A 24755-nucleotide genomic window follows, 5' to 3' on the forward strand; every position below is an offset into this window, starting at 1 on the left:
GACATCTCCATTCATTCTTGCTCGATAAATCTCTTTCGTAATTCTTCTTTCATCCATCCTCTCCAAATGACCAAACCAACGCAACATTCCTTTTTCGATTTTTGTCACTACATCGTCTTTCAGTCCACACTTCTCTCTAATCACACTGTTTCTTACTCTATCTTTTAAAGTAATACCACACATACTTCTCAAAGCTCTCATCTGTACAGCATTTATCTTACTTTCATGCTTCTTCTGCCATACCCACGATTCGCTTCCATACATGAGTGTTGGTGTCAATACTCCTTGAATTATAGCAAGGCGAGCTTTGCTCGATACATTTTTACTTGACATAATCGAGAGCAGTGCACCGTTAACACTGTTTCCCGCTTTTACTCTCCTCTCAATATCTCTGTCACACTTCCCATCCCTCGTAAACAAAGAACCTAAATATAGAAACTCACTCACTTGCTCCACTTTTTCATCTCCTATCATAATCTGGCATGCCGTTAAACTTTCATTCCTCTCAAAAACCATTACCTTCGTCTTCTTCGCATTTATTTTCATACCTTTTCTTGCATACGCTTCATTCATTATAGTCACCATTTGTTGTAATTCATACTCCGACGATGCAAAAAGTACTTGGTCGTCGGCGTATAAAAGAGTCTTAAACAGAGACTCATTCATCCTGAATCCAAAATTAGATCCTTTCAAATCGGTCAAGCAACTGTCCATAAATAGGTTGAACAGCCAAGGAGACGCTACACAGCCCTGTCTAACACCGCGTTCAATGCCAAACCAGTCTGTATAGACTCCATTTATTCTGACACAGGCATTTGAATCCTTATATAAAGATTTGAATGCCCGTATCAAATGGCTGCTCACCCCATACATTGCCAGTGTTGACCACAGTTCATTCCTCTCCACTCTATCATAAGCCTTTTCAAGGTCAATGAAGGCGCAGAAAACCTTCTGATGTTGAGCTAAGGTTTTCTCTGTTATGCACCTTAAGGAAAAGACTTGATCCGTACATCCCATACCCTTTCGAAACCCTGCTTGCACATCCCAAATTTTACTTTCCGTCTCATTCATCACTCTTTTAATCAAAATCCTAGCATACAATTTGCCTACAACACTAAGAAGGCTTATTCCGCGGAAATTTTTGCACTCCTGCTGTGACCCGCTGCCTTTATATAGTGGCACAATAACAGCTTTGCTCCAGTCACCTGGAACACAACCGGACCGCCAACATTTATTGAACAGCAGACACAGCAGGTTTACAATGATTTCTCCACCTTCTTTAAGCATTTCGGCAGATATTCTATCGAATCCCGCTGCTTTACCAAATTTCATAATCTTCATTGCATTCATTACCTCATCCATACTTATATCACTTTCACTGTCAACTTCTTCGTCCATTATTTCATTTTCAACATTCTTTCTTTCACTTCCACGTTCAAATAAACTTTCAAAATATCTCTTCCAATGATCTAAGACTTCCTTTTGTTCCGTGATAACATTACCATCCATATCCCTTATCACGCCCATTTTCGGATCTCTCTTTTTACCTCTAGCTGTTCGAACTAAATGCCAGAAAAGCTTTTGATTAGCTCGAAAATTTCTAGAGAATTTCCTTTCATACTCATCCTTACATTCCTCTTTCTTTTTGCTAATTCTTTAACTTTCTTTTTCATTACATCATACTTCTCTTTTGCAATTTTTTCAATGTCACTTACATTACCTTGCATTCTCTTATTAGCTCTGGTAGCTAACAAATCCATCCATGCCTTTTTCTTTAGAGCCACCATTTCTTTCACTTCGCCATCCCACCATACATTCATTCTCATCTTAACATCCTTCCTCTTACTTACACCACAAACTTGAGTAGCTATATCAAAGATTCCGCATTTAAATTCCTTCCAAAATTCTTCTATCTCATAGTTATCTTTCTTCAGTAGCTCTCTAAATCTTTCATTCAATCTTTCTTGATACTGATTTCGAACCTGTTCTTCTGTCAGTCTCTCTACTCTTACTCTTTCTATTTCTGACATACGAACACGTGGATGATGTCGCCATTTATTGAATAAGCCACCTATTCTCGATATCACCAAAAAGTGATCGGTTCCGACATTCGTACCACGATAGACTCTTGTATCCTTCACTTTCGCTCTCAATCGTTCATCCACAATTACAAAATCAATCATACTTTTCTCAGTTTGCCTACCTACAAAATTTCTAAAAAATATTTTTTAACATCTATTAAAATTCCTCATATAATTCTTTCTTAAATATATTTCACGTACAGACATCTTGTTATAATTTTTATAATTTTATAATTTTTACTTAAATCTATTATAACATTAATTTATATTAATCTGTACAACAAAGATTTTGCTATATCAAATTGGAATCTTAATTTTAGAGAAATAAATAGGCGTAAGAAATAAATCTTTAATTGATTATGTTAATTGATGTATTAGAAATTTATTGCTTCAACAAAGTGCAACAATTTTATCAATAAAAGTTTTTTTTTTTATAATAAATAAATACACAATACTGTACAGTTAGCTAAATTTATTAACAATTAAATTAAATTTAAACAATAACTAGATCCTGAATTCAGTAATCTTTTTCCCATTTCTCGCGTTCCAGTCGCTCTTTTTTGACCTGCTCTACCACTGGGGTTAGGTAAAGTTTGTCTTCCTCATATTTAGTCCACTCTTCTTTAGGCAAAATGGTCTTCTGTATAGACAATTGGACAGCACGAATGATGCGGAAATTGCGTTCGTCGACTACATGGTCAGGGAGACGGCGCAAAGCTTCCTTTACGTCTTCAGTTTCATATAGGCAGTCATCACGGAGTAGACCTGAGATAATGTTACAATAATATGTTATTTTTATAAACTTCTGTTTCCTGCAGCTTTAACTGCATCAGTATATTATATATCCTACCCGTTAAGTTAGAAAATAACCTACTTATGTCTAAATTGAATTCAAATCCGTTTAGTGATTTGATTGAGTAACAAACATACAAACATCTTTACAAAATGTCACATTTAGGGGGAGATTGTTAGTAAAGGGATCTAACAGTTTCATTGATGGGGGGAAGGGATTGTTAGAAATGCGCACTGCCAGTCCCATTGCTAGCAATACACCCTGTGTTTCCCCCTGGAAACCATCGTGCTGAATTCAAGATGTATTTTTTTCTTTTAATGGGTGATAATGGAATGGTAACCCCGCCCGCGCTATCGGTATACACTGGTGGAGCACCAGTGAGAGATGATAAATGAGAATGAAGCAGGTCAGTTAGCCTATCGTGATGAATTCAACAAGAATTGTTCACGATGGTTTCCAGGGGGAACCACATGGAGGTCGACCTAATAGGGTATATTGTTAGCAATGGGGCTGTCAAACTCGATAACTCACTTATTAATCCTCACTGGTACTAGTGTATACTGTTAGCACAGGCGGGTTTACATTATCATTGCTTAAAAAAAACAGTTGCAATGCAAGTAATATACCCTTCCAATCCATTATCATCCATTGAAAAAAAAATTCAATTGTGAGAGGAGAAGGGATTATTAGTAATGGGGATTAGCGACCACATTACTAATAATGAACCCTATCACAACGACCTCCTCGCAATCCCCCTGGAAACCATCATGGCTGATCTATTGGTGAATTTGTCATGATGACTGACCTGCTTCATCCTCACCCATTATCCTTCACTGGTGCCCTGTCAGTGTATACGATAGTGTAGGCGGAATTACAATTCCACTATCATCCATTAAAAAAAAAACAGTATCATTGCTAGCAATATACCCTATTAAGTCAACCACCACGTCCACACCATTCCCCCTAGGAACCATCATGATTAATTATTGTTAAATTTGTCACAAGGGGCCAACTGACCTGCTTTCATCCTCACCTATCATCTTCATTGGAGCCCTGCCCGTGTATACCAATAGTATATGCAGGGTTACCATTTAATTCTCACCCATAAAAAAACAGTCACATTCACAATAGGATGGAATAAATTGCTTCATAATATGAAAAGATATTAATGAATATGCTACCTTTACAACCGGAGGACTTTATAAATAATTTATATGAATCATGATTTTATTGGCCAACACAGAAAACACTAATAAATAGTGTATTATTATATGTTACATATAAAATTATTTTAAAATCGTTTAGAATATAATATTTTGTAGAAACTTGATTATTTTAAACATCCTGCTTCTTTAAGATAATAGGTATAATGATAAGGTAATGATAGAGAAATAAGTGAATACTATATATGATAGAGTAATAAGGTAAGGTAAGTAATAATCTATTCTTAAAGGTCTGTTGCTTCATATGGTTTTCATGCATTTGTATATTCGTAATGATTATTTATTGTTCATTTTAATGGTAAAAAATAATAGATATTCAACATTACAGCTAGGTACATCTATGAGTAATTATATATATTTTTTTTTATTATATGACGAAAAAATGTAACATACCGTACTTGTTAAATCCTGATAAGTTATATGCCCACTTTTTCAAACCGCCTGAAAACGAAATAAAACACGAGTTATATAACTAAATAAACTAATACAATTTAGACCATTTTAGAATAATTAAAACAAAATACGTACTGCGTACAACAGCTGTTGTTCTGAATGCCATTTTTATTTAGTAATAATTAACCAAATTTAATTAAATTTGGCTGTAAAATTATAGAAATGCAAAATTTTGCTTCGTATAAATTTTCTTTTTACACTTTTACACTAGTGTAATCCAAAGGCAGTGTTGCCTGTTGCTTATAATCAATTCATTTGATTATACATCTAATCGATTAATAGGATTGTATTTATATATAACTGAAATGAAAAACGATAGGAAAACATAACAAGTAACAATAATATATATAACAATTTTAGAATAATTTTAACAATTTTAAAATCTGTAAAGATTTGTGTTATTAAATAATCACGCTTAAGTACGTTAATACTTACTATTAGCAATGTTCCAATTAATTTTCAATTACCCAAAAAACTGTTTTATTAAAATATAATTTAAAAAAACCATTACTTTGAAGATATATATGGTTGAATTAGGTAGTAATTTTTTTCTTTAGTCTAGCTATTCTTAGTCCAAATTTGGTTCCAAAAGTTAAAAAGACAGAGCTTAGACAAAGCAGCTAAGCCGTAGCAAAAGTTTTTGAAAAGGAAAAATACCTTCAAATCTCACTGCTTCATTCACAAGTAAACATATGTATACATAAAAAAAGAAGATTTATGTATTTATTTGAAAAATACAACAGATAACAATAAAAATGTACATAGTTAATTATAAACATGCGAAACATACGACAGATTGATATATTAAAAAGTGACAACATAACATAAATGCAGTTTAATTAAAGTTAACAATGATAACCATTAAACTTGTTAAAATAATTAAACGTGAAATCTCATATTTATATATTGCACATAATTTTGTTTCTCTTTGCATCTTTTACCGCAAATATAACGGATTGTGTACTAAAGAATTCTTCGATATAATGTCTAAAGTGACCTTTCATTATTGCACCGTTCGCTATTAGTAGGAAATCTATCCTCACACCTTAGAACCAGAATGGTCACACACAATGCGATTTCAGTGAAGCATTCTACCGCGAACACTTAGGTTATGGGGAATGATCTTCCTGCCGCCGAGGCTTTGCCTAGAGAGTACAGCATGCGGTTCTTCATGTTAGGCGTCTTAAGGTTTCGTAATAGTTAGCAATGCGCGTGAAATATCTCTGGCGTAACAGGTGTCCATAGGTTACGATAACTCCCTTTACTATGAGACGTGCCGTATGCTTATTTGCTATCATAATAATATAAAAAAAAAATTATAATAAATAAAAAGAAAGAAAGAGTAAAAATATAAAAGAAATTTAATATATTAATTAAGTTTTATATTATATTTTAGATGACCGTTACGGGACTTGTGTTCGTTACATTGTTTAATAATAATCTTAATTAGTTTTTTTGAATATGGATAATCTGAAGCCGAAAATATTAGACACCAACCCGGCATCCAATTTTTCTTGAAGAGGAAGCTGGTTAAATAGATGACACATTTAGGCCAGAGTTGATAGTGTGATACACAAATATTTTAAGATGATTAATTTTTTTTTACCTTTCTTTGAATTACTCGTATGCAAATTATGAGCTGTATTATATATTATAATATTCAATGTGCCATGTATCTCTGGGGACACTACAATTGAGCGAATTATCTAGTGCAAAAATAGTAGAATAAGTTTTTGACGTCGTAGAGGCGTAATGTTAAAAATCTTCAGTCTTTGATTACATAATTGTAGGAAAGATATCACAATGACTCGTAATCCAAACGAAAATGTGTGTCCTTTAGGAAACATTTATGTAACACATTTTGAATCTTGAAAATTATGGGATAGTATTGGTTTGATCTAAATGGATATTTGGATAGAATTATAACGGCATATTTGAAATCTATAAAAATAAGAGAATGCCTAAGTCTAAATATGTTAATGTATTCTATAGTTTTAAAGTTTTTGCAGCTTGCACCAGTAAAAACGGAAGTCTGCAGACGCAGACTCTTTTGAGTTATTTAGAATTGTGAGTGATAAATTCGTATACTCGTATCAAAGGGTTTAGATACGTCACAATAAATTTGATGATAGCACTCCCCTCTGGAGTTTACAGCTTGATTAATCATTATACTTACGTTAGGGTAATTTTGTTTCTATGTTCATGTTAAAATTAATATCGGAAATAATATTCAGTGACTCATATGATGATTGAATCGATGTCTGGGGGATTATATGACAATAAAAATTTTACAACTCTTCCTGAACAAGGTAGGCATTTATGAAACAAATATTATTATTTAAATTACTTAATCGATAAGATAATCAATTATTTATTAATCGAGAAAACTGTCTTTTATTTGATCAATTATTATTGGCAACACTATTTCGTATTCGATGTCACTTTATTTTTAATATTTAAGAATCATATTTATAATCTATGTACTCTAAAAATAAACTCATGCAACCATTTAAAACCATCCATATAATAAAAAAATCTATATATATTTACTGTTTTTCTTTAGACGTTGACATAGGTTCCATAAAATAACATTTTTTTTGGTTCATAAAACATTAACAACATAAAATTAGTATTATATGTTTCGTATTATAATGTAATTTACTTTATTTAACTATATTTCGAGAACAATTTTACTTTATGATAAATAGAGTCCGTGTTATTTATTATGAAGATATTTAGGAAAAAATAAGATTACGAATTGTTCAAAGGAAAAATACGCAGTATTTTATTTAGATATAGAATGACATCTATCGTAAGTGTAACTAGTCAGTAACAAAAAGGTAATCATAATTTCATTGATTTGTTGATATACTACAAAATCTAACATTTTAAATCTAAGTTTTATTACTTTACGAACTTTCTGTTTTCACAGTTATTAATACAAATTGTATAGTTTACTTATTGGTATATATGTCAAAAAAAAAACTTACTAAATATATTGCTTATTTTTTTAGTTCCATTAGACTAATTATTTTATTGGTTATGTTTTATGATTTAATATTTTCTCAATACACGATTTAATGCTATTTTCAATATAGTTTTTATAAAATTTATTTACAAGTAAAGAATTATTTTTTGAGCATCATATCATGACATGGAAGGTATTACAATGGATTGTAAATATCTCCATAATGGATGGCTGATTGTTTCCCCTAGATTTATAATGTTGGTATATAGAATTAAAAATGGTTGCATAGATATCACATGAATATTTTTGCTGAAGATACGCAAGCTTGATAAATATATTGAACAATTTTAATCACATAATTTTATCACTATCTTTAATAAAAAAATAGAATTCTATAAAAAAACATTGAACATTTAATTACCACACTATGGCTAAACTATTCAATATTATTCATATATTACAAAGGGAAAAAGAAAACGTAGGTTACCAAACAAATTCTTGGTTAAAGTAGGTAAGTTATCTGTGTACATCATAAGTTCTGAATTGAGTATATATTTTCATTTTAGACACTTATTTTTTATTCATTTGGAATGGATATACTTATCAGTAGTCTGTGCTAATAGTTTCTTTTTACTTTTATGTTTGTGATTAGTAATGTTACTCGTGGCCCCTTCGTGTTTCTTATCAGTGTATTTGTTCGCCTGTGTTCAACTGAACTTCGAATGACCTCGACGACCTCCTAGTTCCCCGTCCCGCTTATCATTATCAGTTGGAATAAAATGAGACGACAGAAGGTAATTAATTCATCAAACATCGTCGCGCCCTCACGCACGGACCACATTTGGCTGTAACTGCTTGCTAGATTACTAGTAATACTTTTTATTGAGTTACTTAAGTTTACAAATTTATAATATTGTTGTTCAACGTTACTCTCAGTGTTATTCTAACCATATTGTGATTTTTTTGTTCATCCTGCATCCAAGAGGAGGAATGCAAAGTGACTGTCGGGACTGTTTGGGAATTCGTTATCGAATTAACACCCTGCACCAAACTTGGAAGTGGCTGCATCAGACAATAGCTCTTCACGAGTATCTGATCTCCCTCTCGGCGGCTGACACTGATGCCCATTGCTCTAAGCACTAGTGTATAACTATTGGGACTATTCTTTAAACTATTTTTACTCTTAATAATTTAGTGTTTTAATAATAAACTGTTTCTAAGTTACGCTTAATTAAGTCTAATATATACATTCATACAAAAAAGTATCCGTTTAAGTATTTTCCTTAAAGAGATAAAGATGGCCCATTCAATGATGAAGAAGATGAATATGAGCAGCGTTTGTGTTATGATGGGAGTCACGAGAAGAGTTTGTGTACGAAGCTTAGGTACTGATACCAGCAAGACTGTGACAAAGAAGAAGGAGAACATTTTGCCGCCCGAGGGGGAGATCACAAAGTCTGTTTTTATGTCTCAATCTACTGATATCTATACCAATTTGGCTCTGGAAGACTGGATGTACCGTAACATGGACTTCACAAATCACCATGTCATGATGGTGTGGCGTAATGAGCCCTGTGTTGTAATTGGGAGACACCAGAACCCATGGTTGGAAGCAAATATCCCATTGCTATCTGAAAGGGAGATTGCTCTCGCCCGTCGAAACAGCGGTGGTGGTACTGTGTACCATGACCGAGGAAACCTCAATGTGACCTTCTTCACACCTCGTGAACGGTACGATAGGAAATACAATCTAGAGTTGATCAAAAGGGCACTCTTCAGAGGATTTGGTATCAAGTCTGTCATCAATGAGCGTCAAGACATCATCATTCGTGATAAATATAAGGTATCTACTTTTATATGTATATAATTATATATTTATGAAGTAAAAAGAAACATCAAATAAAGGGGGGTAAAGAGGTTTCTTTAGGGTCGGCAACGCGCGCGTAATAACCTCCGGTATTGCAGGCGTTCATAGGCTATGGTAACCGCTTACCATCAGGTGGACCGTATGCTTGTTTGCCACCTCAGTGGTATAAAAAAAAAACACATCAAATATATTAATTGCATCTTTAATGCATTTTCAATAATTGAATAGATATACAATTAGAAATATATTTCAATATTTAACAATTATTTCACAAGACACTAGTTTTTCACCTGCATCTTAGTATATGTAAATTTCAGAAAAATTGAAATTAATCTCTATTGGAGATAAGCTCGCCTTTGTGCACTATGTTTGTTTTTACATTTCAATAACTTTTTGTGTACAATAAAGAATAAATATACCAGTTCTAGTAGGTGTATTAAGATAATGCACACATCAGATTTTAAGTGGGACCTTCAGAAATACAAATATAAAAACTGCAATCTGGTTACTATTTTATTATATTAGATAAATTGTAACAGAGTTTGTATTTGTGGCAAAGGGGTAAAAATATAGTGTGCCACCGCTCTTTCATCCTCAGATGTTTCATCCTTGATTAAGGGATCAATACATAGTACTAGTGTAGGATATGGAAAACTCTTAATAAATTATTGAAAAACCACTTTTGTCATAGTGGTAATAGCAGACTAATATAATCTTTTTAGGAAGAGACTGGTGCCCAGTGGTGGGATTTTAATGGATTTATTGATATGTGATGATGGTAAAGGTATTTAATAAATTACAGTTATGTATTTATGTCAACGGATTGTCTAGCGCTCCCTCTGTTTAGTTTAGAAATATATACCACTGTATACCTAGGATTGTTATTTAGTTTATTGTTTTTATCAGGTGTCAGGCACAGCAGCGAAGCTGGGCAGACTAACAGGATACCATCACTGCACACTTCTAGTCAACGCCAATAAGGCAGATCTCAGCCGAGCTCTTGCAAAACGCGAGGTAAGTTCAAAGTCTAGACATGACAGACCTACATATAGTCACTTCGATGTAGGTAGACTTGTTAAAGCTATATTAGATTTGTGATTAATATTGTAAAATAATATTTGTGAATATTTTTAATATATTAATAGAAAAAATATGATGCAAAATATTTTAAATTTTAAAATAAAAAAATACTTAGGCATCTTGCTGTACTGCTGTATTTAAAGATGGTACTTCATAAAATTAACAGTTTTAGTTCTTTTTTTTCAAAAGAATAAATTTACATGCTCTGACTAACTTAGTTCTAACTTAGATAAATGTAATGTCGTACACTACTTACAAAAATATCTTCCTTCCATTAATACATGACCATAAATATAAATATACACAAAGAAACATATGGAGATTAGTTGTCAGCTAATGTTTACTGAAACTGCATAAGGAATAGGTACTGACCCATATTTTTACATATTCAGTAATGGCAGAGGTCACAACTTCTATTAATATGATGAGTCATTGTTTTTGTTGTTGTTACTAACGACTTGTGTCCGAATTCCGGTGCAGGTGGTGCAATGATTATGCTTCGATTGAAACTGAACCATATGTCATTGTTATAAGAGTTAATTTTATTAAAAACTATAATTGTACAAAACTTTGAGCACTGAATAAAGTGTTTTGCTGTTAATTAAACAGTTTATAGCCATTACATTAACTTGCAAATTATTATTTCAATTAATTGTGTATATGATAATCATTATTTTGTTTTTTTAATAAGTCATCATCATTATCATTTCAAATATTCATTGGTCATTGTTGAACATTGGTCAACAAAACAATTTTCATCTATTGCAGTGGTTCTCAAACTTTTTTACTTCGCGACGTGCTTACTGTTGTTATTATGGCCCCTATTATAGAATAAATATAATTTTTTGTTACGTTTACCACTGAAATGAAAATGATTGTATTTCAAGACTGATATTTATACTACTTTATTAAAATTGTTCCTAATTGATCTCAATAATATATTAATTAATATAATTGTAATTTTATCTTTCTTATGGATACGATTTACTTTGGGAACCACTGGCCTGTCACTATTTATCATATAAATATAATAATATATATTGTAGTATATTAATAATGTTGATTACATCCATCTGTCCATGTTGACCCATCACTATTTTAATGTTATGTAGTTATTGTGCTTTTTCACTAACAAGCGTTATTACTAACACTAACCCGACCGATTCCCACCGCATCACATGTTAAGGGCATTTGTAATTATTTAGCATGGCATACAGACGAACGCGACGGCCTCCACACGGTCGGCGGTGGCCAATCTCGCCGAGGTGGATAACAAGATCACAGTGGACAGCCTCCAGACGGCGCTCGGCTATGAATACTTGCGCACACCAGCCATGCGTTTAGAGGACGGCGGGCAGAATCAGATCTCGAAACAGCGGGGCTTCCAATTTATTAATCCCACTGACGACTGGTTCCCAGGTTTGTGAGACATGTTTTATTTTTTATTTTTACTAATCATTTACTTTTTATTAGATCATCTTGTTAATGTTTCATTTGTAATCGTCAATGGATGGAAGTGGAATGGTATGATGGATGAAGATGAAGACAGAGAATTGGAACTCAGCTTGCAATATTAGTATATGTGTTTTGTGTTTGCATGGCTGTGTTTCGGTTTGAAGGGTGGGATATAGCGTGAATTTACATAGTACAGAGGAATAACACCTGAGTCCTCAGGAATGGCAACGCATGGGGGGTATCATGTGCGAAAGAGTATACTCTGTTATGTCCAAGGTACTGTTAATGTTTATAGACGACGGTTACCACTTTCCATCAGGTGGGCCGTTAGCTTGTTTGCCATTCTAAGTTGTATAAAAAAATATATACTGGTAGTGTACCACTGAGGGATTATAGGTGAATATGAAGTCCAAGTTAGTTGGCGTATTAGGACAAAATTATCAGGTATTTACCATGGGGGTTTACATGATGTTTATTGCTAGCGGTAGAGTTGTTTAAATCCATTAATGACAGTCTTTCCCCATTTAATGTTTATATCAACTACTTAACCATCTAGGCGTATAAATAAACAAAATTAAAAGACGCTTTCCTCAAATCGTAATGCAATTCATTTTACATAACTCCCCAAATTGAATAGGCATATCGTGCTGAGGTCGTATTTTACTACCCACAGTTTCATCAGCGAGTTATACTAAATGTGTGAAATGACGAAATGAATGATTTGTGTAAAGCTGGTTATTTAACCCCTCACTTTAGCATCTGATTAGAACAATTATAAAGTAAACGAGCGAAAGCATCGAGTGGACAACGCGTTGACACCACTTAATTCATTCTTTTCATTTATATTGTGCAACACAACTTAAAAAGATAATTGTTTAATTAACTATATGGCGAGGCGACCTCGCCTCTGCAACTTTGGTATGGGGGCGTTAAATTGTCGATGATTCTACCCTTAATCGTTATAAAATATATTTCTCGACGGGATAAAAATGTTTTTATTATTAAATTACAAATTAATTAATTAGTAGTTACAGTATTGATAAATATTTTTCGAGTTTAATAGACCAGTATTTTTGCTCATAGGCGTATTTAAAGTGGGACCGGAGGCCCACTCCAGAATTGTCTGGTGCCCACCCAAGAATGCTAAGCTAGGATTAAGCTTTAGGTGAAGCTTCGCAGAGATGTCTGAGAGTACATATGCACCTTTTTTGAAGGGCTCGGCTTCTCCTGAAATTAACATTAAACACGCCATCATCATCATCATCATTTTAATGGCTGAAATGATGATGATGACACCAATGTTTTGCTTTATTGGATCAATAAATGTTTTATGCACGACGCAACTGGTGATCGGTGCAATATGCACTATGGTGCGTTGTCATCATGTTGTAAGTCCTCCAATTCACTAAACATTTTTGTATATCTAATATTATTTAAATTAACAGGTCTTGCAGAACTGAAGAATGATCTCAAAAGTTGGGACTGGTGTTTCGGCAGAACGCCAGACTTCTCAGTCAGCCGCACTTTCCCAGTGCCTGCTGAGTTGCTTGCGCCCTCCAAAGTCTATTCAGCTACACAGGAGCTCGTTATAAATATGACGGTTGTAAAGGGTTTGATAAACGATGTAACACTCAGCATTCCACCAGGCCTCGTCGAGTCGGGCTTCCACGGCGAAGCTTCCGTTATCACGCATCTGAAAGGGAAACGGTTTACGTCTGAAGCTCTCAGTGCACTTCAAGAAGCCATGTTGACACGTCACTTGACAAGTGACGTCAACAAATTAGACGATAGGGAACAATTCGTTGCGAAGTGTTTCGACCAAGTTGTTAACACTGTGTAATAGTCTACGACCATATTTTAAAATGTATATGTTGTAAATGTATTTTATGTTGTAATAAGTTATATTATTGCTATAATTACATGTATAGAATATTTACAATTTAAATTTAAAATAGTGATATCTTAAGATGTCGGCCCTGAGGTCGGCACTGTAAATATTTGCTTATTGAAATGATATTTTTGTAGCATCTGTTGGTGTCAACAGCAATGTATATGATAACTATCCTTCTCTAACCAGAGCACCTAGGCAATATACAATTTCGATTTTAAACCACAATCGCTAGAATTATATAAAATGATCTTTATTTTAATATATGTAAAAATTTTAATCCAACACCGTCTGCATCCGGAAGAGCGAGACAGCGAAGGAGCTTTCTCTATCTGGGTCTATTAGATTGTTATTGTTTATAGTAATATAAACACGGTAATTGTAGTAATTAATTCGTAGTACTGAAGAAATAATTATAGGAAGGATGCCCATCGATGCATTACAATTGACACCGTTATAAATTATTGTAAAATTTGTTGTGTATATTATGTACTTTTTCGTGTTTTATACTTAATAGCTTCATGCCTATTAATATCTCTTCCTTGTGATTATTTCTTATTTTATTTCTTATATATTTTGTAACTCGATTTGCTTATTACATTGTGTTCTTTAGTTTAGTGTTATATTAATAAATAGTTACTGTGTATCGTAATAATGCAATATAAACAATGTTTGTATACAACCAAAATTTCATACTGATGGGCACAGGTTTCCCTAGACGAGAATATTCAAGTTGCAACCACTACAACAATGGATTTAATCATGATTTAAATATATCTTCCATTCTATCTGGTTTGTATTACATACAATATCAAACAATATCGAGTCTGTTAATCATGGAATACGTAGATTAATAGTCTATAATTACCACAGACAAATTAGACAGATGAATGTCATTTATTGCACTATTACGCTGCATATGACTAGGTAAACACGCGAGTGGCACCTTAGTGCCGAACGCTACAAGAATGCATCATATCATTTGATTTAATTAAATTATAATTTTATAACTGAATTAATTTATCCATGTAATGTTACTTATCAAACATTTCTGTAGCATGTATTTACTTTTGTAACATTGTATTTTAATGTAGACTTCCCTTAACCTAATAACCGAACCATTTCATTTGATCACTTGTGTGTCGTAAGATCTGTTCGAAGCGGGAACTTTTTTGTATGAAATGGATTTATATTACTTTGCATGTTTTATTGTATTAGTTTTTTTATAATTGTGTTCAATAATTTTACTATTCATAAAATTGGTGATTGTGAATTATTTTTCATTTTAGATTAAACTTATTTTAAAGGAAAAGCTGCCTTTATCGTGTTACTGTCTATAATGAGAATATTAACTTCTATGATATAATAAGTTAATGTTGTATTTACAATCTTATTAGTTTATTATTATTGAGCAAGAATTTAATAGACGTAAAATAAAGTTGTTGCAATAAATATATTTTTTCGTTTAATTTCTGTATCAACAAGCAAGTCATATTTTGGTAGTTTTATTTTTTAATTATGTAAACCAAGGTGAAGGTTGCCGTTCATTACAAACAAGATTTTATGCTATTGATTTATGATTAGAAACCTAATCAGCGGAAAATATGAAGGCGGAGGTGTCAAGTTAATGAGCTAGAGATGGTGTGGGTCGGACGCATACAAATCAATAATAGGATTAGTGGATTCATTCGCGCTTGTCCTCGTGCAACAAAAACTCGCTTGGAACCAGCTCTTCCTCTCGCTTTTGAAGAGCCGCAGTGGTGGTCGCGGACCGAACTCGGTGAAGCCAGTCTGCGCTTGTACACTGCGGCGCGCGCGCATCGTGCGCCATATTGAATTCTCACGGGTTGCCATGACAACAGCGTAAACAAATCACGATAGTTTTATCGTAATCGGAATTGTTAGAGAAATCATTCGAAACAGATATTTACAAACATTTCCCAGTGTTGTGACATTAAGTTTCGTATGTTCTGTTTGTACATAAGCTAATAAAGTAAGTAGCTAACTGTAAATAAATAATTAAATTAATTCTAAATCTTAAAACGTAGGTATTATTCTTTTAAAATTCTAACACAGTATTAGGGAATATTTATGTACATAGGTAATTAGGTGTATAAAAAGGGTTCTTTCTACGCGAACTCTAATTATGTTATTACTTACCTAAATAGAACTTAAATCTAGGCTTTAATTTAGATTATCTTAGGATAATGTTAATTTGTATAGTTTTTTTTAAATTTTTTTTGAATCTACTAATATTAAAATGTGACTAAGTTCTCGTACGCAAACTGCTAAACTTTTATTTGGATAAAGTTTTGTACTCAGAAGGCAAACGTCGATCTTCTTGCCGATAGGACGGTAGGGTATGTATCTAAATAATGTCAATGAAAATTTCACACATTTGCAGTCGCAAGCAGTCTTCTATTAATAATACATTAAAGAAAAAAGCAATAGAGTTGTAGAGGAAACAATAAACATTGTGCAAGAGAAAGAAAACCAACCCGTCTAGTCAGCATTTTTTTTAAGAATGAAAATGGAACGGTATTCCCGCTTGTTATGTGGGGCACTAGTGAGGAATAATAGATGAGGATAATGTTAGTTCAGTTGGCCAATTCTAGTTGCTAGACCTCATTACTGATCCCGTCTTCCGTCCCTGTAAGATTTTGTTAAGAGTCCATTTACTAGTATTACATTAACTATGTCAGGTGATCATTAATATAGGTAGCCGTTTAAATATACATAATAGCTTTAAATATATTAATTTATAGCAAAGTATATAAATTTGTAGAATTTCAATGTCGTCTCATAATTTTGGAGCGCATATTTATTTATTTATTAGCACACAAAACAGATTATGTATATATTATATATACAAATTAGATTACATGTTATTATACACTACTGTCCCAGTATGCAATAGATACAGATCGAGATCATAATCCAAAAATATGCATGACCAAATAATTAAGGTATATTTACGGAGTACAAACATGTACTAGAGGGTAGAAGGGGATTGTTAGTAATGGAGACTGAGAATCCTATTGCTAGCAATATACCCAACCAGGTCGACCTCCTCGCGGTTCTCCCTGGAAACTATCATGGTTAATTCCTGATGGATTCATCATGATGGGCTAACTGGCCTATTTTCATTCTCATCTATCACCCTTCACTGGTGCTCCGCCAGCGTATCCCGTTAGCGCAGGCGGGGTTACCATACCATTTTCACCCAGTAAAAAAAAACATGTACTAGAGGAAATTCCTAAGGCAGTTATACCTATATATATTAAAATAAAGTATACCTAATATGAATTTGAAATGTAACAAATAAACAGCGAAAAAATAACATTAATGAATTTACGTAATGCATACTTTTTCGGATATTTACTTAATTAAATGTGTAATCACTTGTCTCCAGAACGGTAGAGAGTATAAAGTGGAAGATATTATATTTATATGAAGAAAGGGAGGAAACTTTCGACCGCGCCCTAACATTATATAGTGGGTAATTTTCTCAAAGGAAACCGCGACGCCCTTTTTAAGCATGTCTATATTTTTTTTAAATCTACAGTCAAAGTGTATTAGATAATATTTAAGATACTTAACGTATAGTACACATAATTTAAAACTAAAGTAAAAACTATATTCATATCTCTGCTATAGCTTCCTTAGAGGACAAATCCAACTCGTGGATTGAACTCCATTGATAGACAGATACTTTTAATTATTCCCTACAAAAGACAAGTTCTTTTTATTGTTAGGGAAACAAACAGCTAGACCTCTGTCCCATTCGTGTTTTTACCGTAAAGCAGTTGTGCTTGCATGGCTGTACTTCGGTTTGAAGGGATATGACAGTGAATTTTTAGGATACAGAGGAATAACACCTGAGCCCTCAGGAATGGTAACGCATGGGGAGTATCATGGGCGAAACAGTATACTCTGTTATGTCCACGGTACTGCTTATGTCTATAGACGACGGTTACCATTTTCTATCAGGTGGGTTGTCAGCTTATTTGCCATTCTAAATTGCATAAAAAAAGACAGTCCACCTGATGGAAAGCGGCTACCATCGCCCATCTGCCTGCAACACGAGAGGAATTGCTTGTGCGTTGCCGGCCTTTTAAATGTTACATCATGGCGTCCATTAGAGAAACAATCCATTTATTCTAATTTTAATTATTACAGTCCGACTACCAGGAAGATAAAACAAGATTAATGGTTCCGTAAGGTAAATAAGTTAATGCACTTATAACACTTTACAAAGCCATTAGGCAGCAATTCTTCTTACTCCACCTTCAAATGTTTCATTCCGTATTTTCGCCATATAATTAAAAAAAAACTAAAATATATAGGCACGGAAATATTTATAATGATCGTAAATAACAACACAGATTTAGATTAAGTCAGATTACAATTATATAATAGTACTATGCCGATTTATGTTTCACTTGAATAAGTGTTACTTGTCTGAATATCACTACTTTTTATGATATAAGATTCTTCGATTCTTTTTGGTTTTATTTTAACATTACAATTACTACAATAATGATTGTAAAAAATATGTTTAGCATTATTCTCGATAGAGTAGTTACTGGATTGCTATACCAGAAGTATTATAATATCTGTGCCTAAAGTTACAAACCTTTCTATAACACATAAATTACAGGTATATGTATATATTAATTAATTGCACTTAGAAATCGCACGTCCTTCCCATCCGATAGACCGACACATCGCAGTTCGACTGTACGTAGGTACTTAAATAATGATGTAAAATATAAACTTAAGGCCATGACATAATTTGGATTTATATATTAACTAGCTGTATCACGCAGTTTCGCTCGCGTGACTCACTAGCTAAGTATACGTAATAACCTATCATATTTATCATATTAGCTGTTATCTGTCCACCTGTGTCCACTGACCCCTAGCAATGCATTTAAGGTCGTTGCTTTATCAAATTTTTCGTCGTCACCTCTAAAAATATAAAATTTTCCATAAACCTATTTTAGCCATTGAACTTCTTTTATCAAATTACTAAATTCCCAATTTTAAAGAAAGTGTTAGAACAGTGTAACAGTTAGATTTATAGAAGATTTTAGTTTTTATGAATAAGGAAGTAAGAGTAAATCAATGACATTGTTTTTTTTTTTTTAAATTAAATCCCATATCAAGCCGCTTTATTGAAAATGCCAATTTTCTTAAAGGAAAGACGACTATGTCCAGCCATTATTCTTATAGTCCAGTAATGAAACTTTAATGAGATTAATTATAATTACGACAAGTAAGAAATCTTTAATTACTTATTGGGCAATTCTGGCACCTACAGAAGAGAATGTCTACTAAATGCAGCTTTCTATTTCCTAACTTTTATGAGTGTTTTATAGCAAAAATCACATTCCTTTTGTTTCAATTTCTTTTATTGTGTTGTTTAACTGCGATGATTATGATGACATGACGATAACGTTAGTGCATCATTAAAAAAAAACAGAAGCAATGTTAATAAATTTTACGATGATCTAAAGTTTTCTCCTTAAATGTTATTACAACGACACAGTTATAAATAACAGTTAATTAGTTTTAACTGTGGTTATGTAACAATGTTTATGAGATTTATTGTTAAAAAATGTAAAGAAAGGCCTATAAAAATGTAATAATAACATTCATATACCTATGAGTATTATATTATCTATGCCAATGATTAGAAAAAAAATGATATTCAATTTTTTTTCAATTACACCATAATTTATTATTTTTAATTTTTTTTATGTAACTTAGAATAGCAAATAAGCTGACGGCTCACCTGATGGAAAGTGATAACGGTGGTATACAGACATGAGCATACACAATGGACGAAACAGAGTATACTGTTTCGCTCATAATACTTCCCATGCGTTGCCATTCCTGAGGACTCAGGTGTTATTACTTTGTACTCTGTAATTTCACTGTCATATCCCACCCTAAACACAGCCATGGAAATACAACTGTTTCACAGTAGAAACAAGAATGGGACAACGGTGCCCACGCAAACGAGTTTTATACAAAGTCTCCCTTTAGTATATATTTTGGTAATAATTCTACTTATCATAACGTAATCGTAGTACCTATTTAATGTAAGATATAGCTATACATCGTATAAGCAGAGTGTAATTCTGTCTCTTCCTTAATTTGCTATTGATATACCAAATTGTTTTTGTTTCTCTGATCACGAATTCGTGACTGTAAATCCCGACTCTGTTTAAAAACGAGTATTTAAAACACTGATATGGGTGTGCAAATATTTACAAAATGCTTGTTTTTTGTATTCAGTTTAATTGAAAAAATGACGTAAATTTAATTGCTTTGTTTTGCGATTTAAAAAAAAATACTGTTTAATACATTACCTGTAAAAGCTTTTTGTATATTTAGTTTAATTCAGAATTCCATCAATAAAATATATTAGTAGTATATACAACTTGAAGTGGCAAATGAACAGACGACCTGTTTGTTGGAAAGCGACGTTTGTCTTTAGAAGTAGCATGAGTTTTCTAAAGTAAATAATAATATATAGTAATGTTTATATCACATATATATGTCTCTGGGGGAAGCCTATGTTCTGCAGTGGACAGATAACGGCTGATATGACGATACTGTGATATCTATGCATACGGTATTCTTTATGCGCTGCCATTCTTGTGGACTAATGACTCTGTAATTTTCCTATGACATCGCACACTTCAAACCAAAAATATGCTCAACTACATGAGTGGGACAGTGGCATTGTGTAGACAAGTTATTATTAGTACGTAGTCTAATTAAAAATTTTTTTTTCATGTTGGTAAAAAGTTAGCTTTTTTAGCATCTGATGGAAAGTGGTAACCATCGCCTATAGACATGAGCAGTACTATGGACATAACAGAGTATACTGTATCATCCATAATATCTCCCATGTGTTGCCATTCCTGAGGACTTGGGTGTTATTCCTCTGTAGCCTGTAAATTCTTATGAGGTATTGTACAAAGTAGTAACTATTAAGTATTATGTGATAAAAGTTATGACTTAACCTACTATCGAAAACATTCGTACAGCTCTGATTTATGAGTGAGGTATCGTTTATTTTAATGTTAAAGGCTTCGTTATATTACATCACGGTATATTATTAGTGATGTGAAAACTCGTATGTTCCTGGTAGTGAAGGTACTTACGAGTGTAATGGCCATAGAGTCGTCACTTTATGTTATCTACATAACTACTTTCTTCCTACACGTAAATAATGAACGTTGGGTCTGTAATTACATACGTTGGTAGTTGATTTAGTTTTCCTAGATTTATGCATAGACTAAGTTATTTTGTAAATATAATGTTCATATGTATAGTTATAAAAACCCCATCAGGGATTCCAATAAAGTACATTTTATTTTACTTCTTTCTATGAATATATATACAAAAGATTTATTTACATTCAATACTTACAATTCTGAACAGATTTTGGTCATACTTTTTGCAATAGAGAGGATTTGTTAGTGATGGTTTTATTGTATTTTAATTTGCACAACAAGAAACCAAAATAATGGTATACTATTTACAGATCTATACGTTAGAATACTGTAAACAAATATACCTAGGTATTTATACTAATTCTAATATTTCTGGTCTACTTAAACTCTACACATCTCAGTAATACTATTTATCCTAATAAATTTTGTTACTTACTTTAAAAATGTCATCGTGTCGTCATAATAAAATAAAATATGTAGGTATTTCAATAATCTATTCCTTTTTTCATTTTGTTTTACCTATTTAAAATAAATAATTATTTTTATTATACTAACATTCATTCCTTTTCTAAATTAAATAGATATTTTTAAAATCAAGAAATATTGGTAGGTACTTATTGCCATTTATTATTTCTATAAATAAATGAACTGTATCTTAGACAGATATGTACTTAATATCAGAAGGTGATGCGATCGAGGACCCATACCAAATACAGAGTGAATGATAGATAACCTCACCAAGTCGACAGGCATTTAGAATTAGGTATCCAATTAGGCTGTCACACGAACTATTAAAATAAATTGACACCACATTTAATTCTATATACATTTTGCTACTACTTCTGCTAATAAGAATACTACCAACCGTGTGTGTCGTCCTTTAGTGACAAGAGTTTATAAGCCACTTTTATTACACATGACGTCCTTTGATGTGGATTATTGAACGGCAGTTTTAGACATAGATTAAGGCTAGTATCTATCTATGTGTACTTATGTGTTTTCGAAAGCACTTGACAAGTGATAATAAACCATTTTCAAAATATAAAAATATTAATTTTCTGAAGTTTTCTATTAGATACTTCTGCATAGATTCACTATATTTTTATATATTTATGTACATGTATTCATCTCGAATTCCAGCCAAATTAAGTTTTATTATTATCATGATGCATCGTGCCTCATGCGTCATTAATTGGTCAATTAAAAATAACAATTTAATACTTTCAATTAAGTTGTAGAGGCATATATGTTATTAAATATATTTATTCTACATAATTTGCACGCAACCTTCATTCATTTGACCACAAAAACGTACAACCTTGAGTATTCAATGTCTATCTACCCAGTACTTGAATACATTAATCATTAAATAACATGTGGATAATATGTTAAGGTGCATTCGCTCCGTGTCACAGTTCAAAGTCAAATACAAACTACCTAAATGCAAATTTATGTTATAAATAATGATAAAATAATTACTATTAAATTATGTATAATATTATTGTTATAAACATTATTATTATTCTATTGATTACTTAAGTGTTGTGAAAAATGACAAATTAAAAACTTCAAAATGCTACTTATTAGCTGAACCGACTGAAACAAACATCGTTTGTTTAGTCCCCTATCACCACCTACCGGGTCCATTTTTTCTAATCTAATAAACTATTCTATTTCTTAAGTTTGAGGAATTAATTTACACATTTACAAAATTACACTAAAATCGGTTGAGCGGTTTTAAAAATTAGAGTGTATTTTTATATATTAAGATTTTTATATAATAAGGTTATTATAATTGATTCATATTAATTAGACGGCTGCGGGCTGCGATCATTCATTAATGCAGATTTTATCCTCATTATATTCTAGTTTATGTATTGTAGCTAAGGACACCAATATCTATCAAACGTGTTTAATTTGCGTAGAATGTAGGTAAATATACTGGAGAGAAGGAGAAAGGGATTGTTAGTAAAGGGTCGTAAAATCCCTATTGCTATAAGTATACCCTATCAAATCAATCTCCTTGCAGTTCTCCCTGGGTATCATCGTGATTAATTATTGTTAAATTTGCCAAAACTAACCTCTTTCCATCCTCACCTATCACCACTCACAGACAGGGTTACCATTTCATTATCACACTTTAAAAAAAATATACATATACCTATTGTATAAAAATACGTAACAAACAAATTAACTAATTTATCAATGCACCGTTTTAACTATTGCATAAACAAGGTTCTTTACAATGTCATGAATTATTTCAACAAGAAAAAATTCTCGAAACTATAGGGTAGATATGGCCCATCTAACCCCCCCCCCCCCCATCTCCTTTTAATAGGCCTGTTAATTTATGAAATATGAAAAGTTTTTTATAATTTAGCATTTTCACTTTCATCATGTGAACGATATCGTGTGAAAAAAAAGTATATATGTATAAAATAAAAACTTACACTTATTGGCTAATCTATCAATCATTGCATAATATAATTAAATCAATAGGGTTCAAAAAAAAATACATGAGTTATATAATACAATGAGAATATAATAGTTATTTATATTTATTTATTTAAGCGTAACTACAATATTGTTTTATGGCGGTGGTATCCATTATAATAATCATGTAATAAATTTAAATTTCGTAATATTTGTATACATACTGGCAAATGGAATATCACATCGTGTGGCACCAATAATAAGTTAAACCATACATAAATTGAATAAATGTTTTTTACTCATTTCATACAAAGATTTTTGAAAATTTCCAGAAGATATGCGAACAGCTTATTTATACTATAAATATGATTAGTTTAAGTCTAATCTTTTTTATTAATTCATTACACCATTAATTTTGTCCTTAAATATGTATTGATTTATATACTAGTTAATTATGTATATATATTATTTGTTACAGGTTTTGTGGCGCAAACGTGATGGAAAAGGAGAAAATTGTATTTAAGGTAAGTAATATTTTATTTATATTCTGGTGGTTATTGATACCTGTGTATGTATTTTCATTGTCTTGTATAGTTCGTTTAGAATTATTATAAAGATAGTATTTTTTACAAAATTGTACTATTTATAATAATTGTTCTCTTTGTTTTAACAGGAAAAATCTAAAAGTCTTCTTATTATGTATAGGCCTTAGATTACAGTATAGGTAGTCACTATAACATTTCGGCAATGATAGTTTTATTATTAATGAGGAACTTTAAATAGGCAATATTAATATAATTTTGAAAATTGCTATTGAATTAAATAAACTTTTTTAATTCTCCATTTAATAGTTACTAAGTTTAAGCTTATATTACAAAAATAAGTCAAATTAACTACTTACTGAAAAATAAAATACTGATTTATAGAATCAAATGAATTCGTCGTTGGATTATTTGCACCAGAATAATTTTACACTTGTATCGTGAACGTATTGTAAATGGTGAATAAAGATTATGTTCTACGAGTACAATACACCGACTTCAATTGTGGAAAAACCAGATAATTTAATTTCAAAACTAAAACCATTTTGAAAAAATTTCTATGGGACCAATCTGTATATATATTCTTTCACATAAATATATAATATTAAAACATAATTTTCCAAATCGGTTTAGAACTAAAAGAGGCAACAAATATAAAAAAAATATAACCGAATTGAGAACCTGCTTCCTTTTTAAATCGATTAAAAATAAGCACCTGTGGA

At 32.0% G+C, this 24755-nt stretch overlaps 3 protein-coding genes across 6 annotated transcripts in view; 2 read left to right on the forward strand and 1 right to left on the reverse strand.

Annotated features, from left to right (window-relative positions):
• Positions 1 to 2538: 2538 nt before the first annotated feature.
• Positions 2539 to 4787, reverse strand: LOC113518430 (cytochrome b-c1 complex subunit 7-like). The gene is made up of 3 exons (XM_026903345.3): positions 4626 to 4787; positions 4491 to 4538; positions 2539 to 2846 (listed from the first exon to the last, which is right to left on the reverse strand). Exons 1-3 carry the CDS (start codon positions 4654 to 4656, stop codon positions 2599 to 2601), a joined length of 327 nt encoding a protein of 108 aa, XP_026759146.1. The 5' UTR covers positions 4657 to 4787; the 3' UTR covers positions 2539 to 2598.
• Positions 4788 to 7850: 3063 nt separating this feature from the next.
• Positions 7851 to 15264, forward strand: LOC113518428 (lipoyltransferase 1, mitochondrial). Of its 4 annotated transcripts, none has more exons than XM_052901324.1 (5): positions 7851 to 8029; positions 8502 to 9361; positions 10292 to 10399; positions 11671 to 11884; positions 13366 to 15264. In XM_052901324.1, exons 2-5 carry the CDS (start codon positions 8816 to 8818, stop codon positions 13758 to 13760), a joined length of 1263 nt encoding a protein of 420 aa, XP_052757284.1. In that variant the 5' UTR covers positions 7851 to 8029; positions 8502 to 8815; the 3' UTR covers positions 13761 to 15264. The 4 variants fall into 4 exon arrangements, with proteins under 4 accessions (XP_052757284.1, XP_052757290.1, XP_026759144.2 ...); XM_052901330.1 differs by having other exon boundaries at positions 8808 to 9361; XM_026903343.3 differs by lacking the exon at positions 7851 to 8029 and having other exon boundaries at positions 8319 to 9361.
• Positions 15265 to 15503: 239 nt separating this feature from the next.
• Positions 15504 to 24755, forward strand: part of LOC113518285 (uncharacterized) — a 94890-nt gene continuing 85638 nt past the window's right edge. Inside the window, exons 1-2 of the mRNA XM_026903131.3 lie at positions 15504 to 15801; positions 23970 to 24015. Coding sequence (XP_026758932.1) covers positions 23989 to 24015 — 27 coding nt within the window. The 5' untranslated portion in view covers positions 15504 to 15801; positions 23970 to 23988. The remainder of the gene's footprint in view (positions 15802 to 23969; positions 24016 to 24755) is intronic.

The sequence above is a fragment of the Galleria mellonella genome, unplaced genomic scaffold (genome assembly GCF_026898425.1).
Source record: "Galleria mellonella isolate WM207_F2 unplaced genomic scaffold, CSIRO_AGI_GalMel_v1 utg132, whole genome shotgun sequence".
NCBI lineage: Eukaryota > Metazoa > Arthropoda > Insecta > Lepidoptera > Pyralidae > Galleria > Galleria mellonella.

Excerpts from the sequence above, each read along its gene's own strand:
- LOC113518428 (XM_052901324.1), top strand. The coding sequence starts at position 8,816 with ATGGCCCATTCAATGATGAAGAAGATGAATATGAGCAGCGTTTGTGTT. Across the intron at positions 10,400-11,670 it reads GAGCTCTTGCAAAACGCGAG|CATGGCATACAGACGAACGC; the intron begins GTAAGTTCAAAG and ends GTAATTATTTAG. Across the intron at positions 11,885-13,365 it reads CACTGACGACTGGTTCCCAG|GTCTTGCAGAACTGAAGAAT; the intron begins GTTTGTGAGACA and ends TTAAATTAACAG.
- LOC113518430 (XM_026903345.3), bottom strand. The coding sequence starts at position 4,656 with ATGGCATTCAGAACAACAGCTGTTGTACGCA. Across the intron at positions 4,539-4,625 it reads AACAACAGCTGTTGTACGCA|GCGGTTTGAAAAAGTGGGCA; the intron begins GTACGTATTTTG and ends TTTCGTTTTCAG. Across the intron at positions 2,847-4,490 it reads ATCAGGATTTAACAAGTACG|GTCTACTCCGTGATGACTGC; the intron begins GTATGTTACATT and ends ACATTATCTCAG.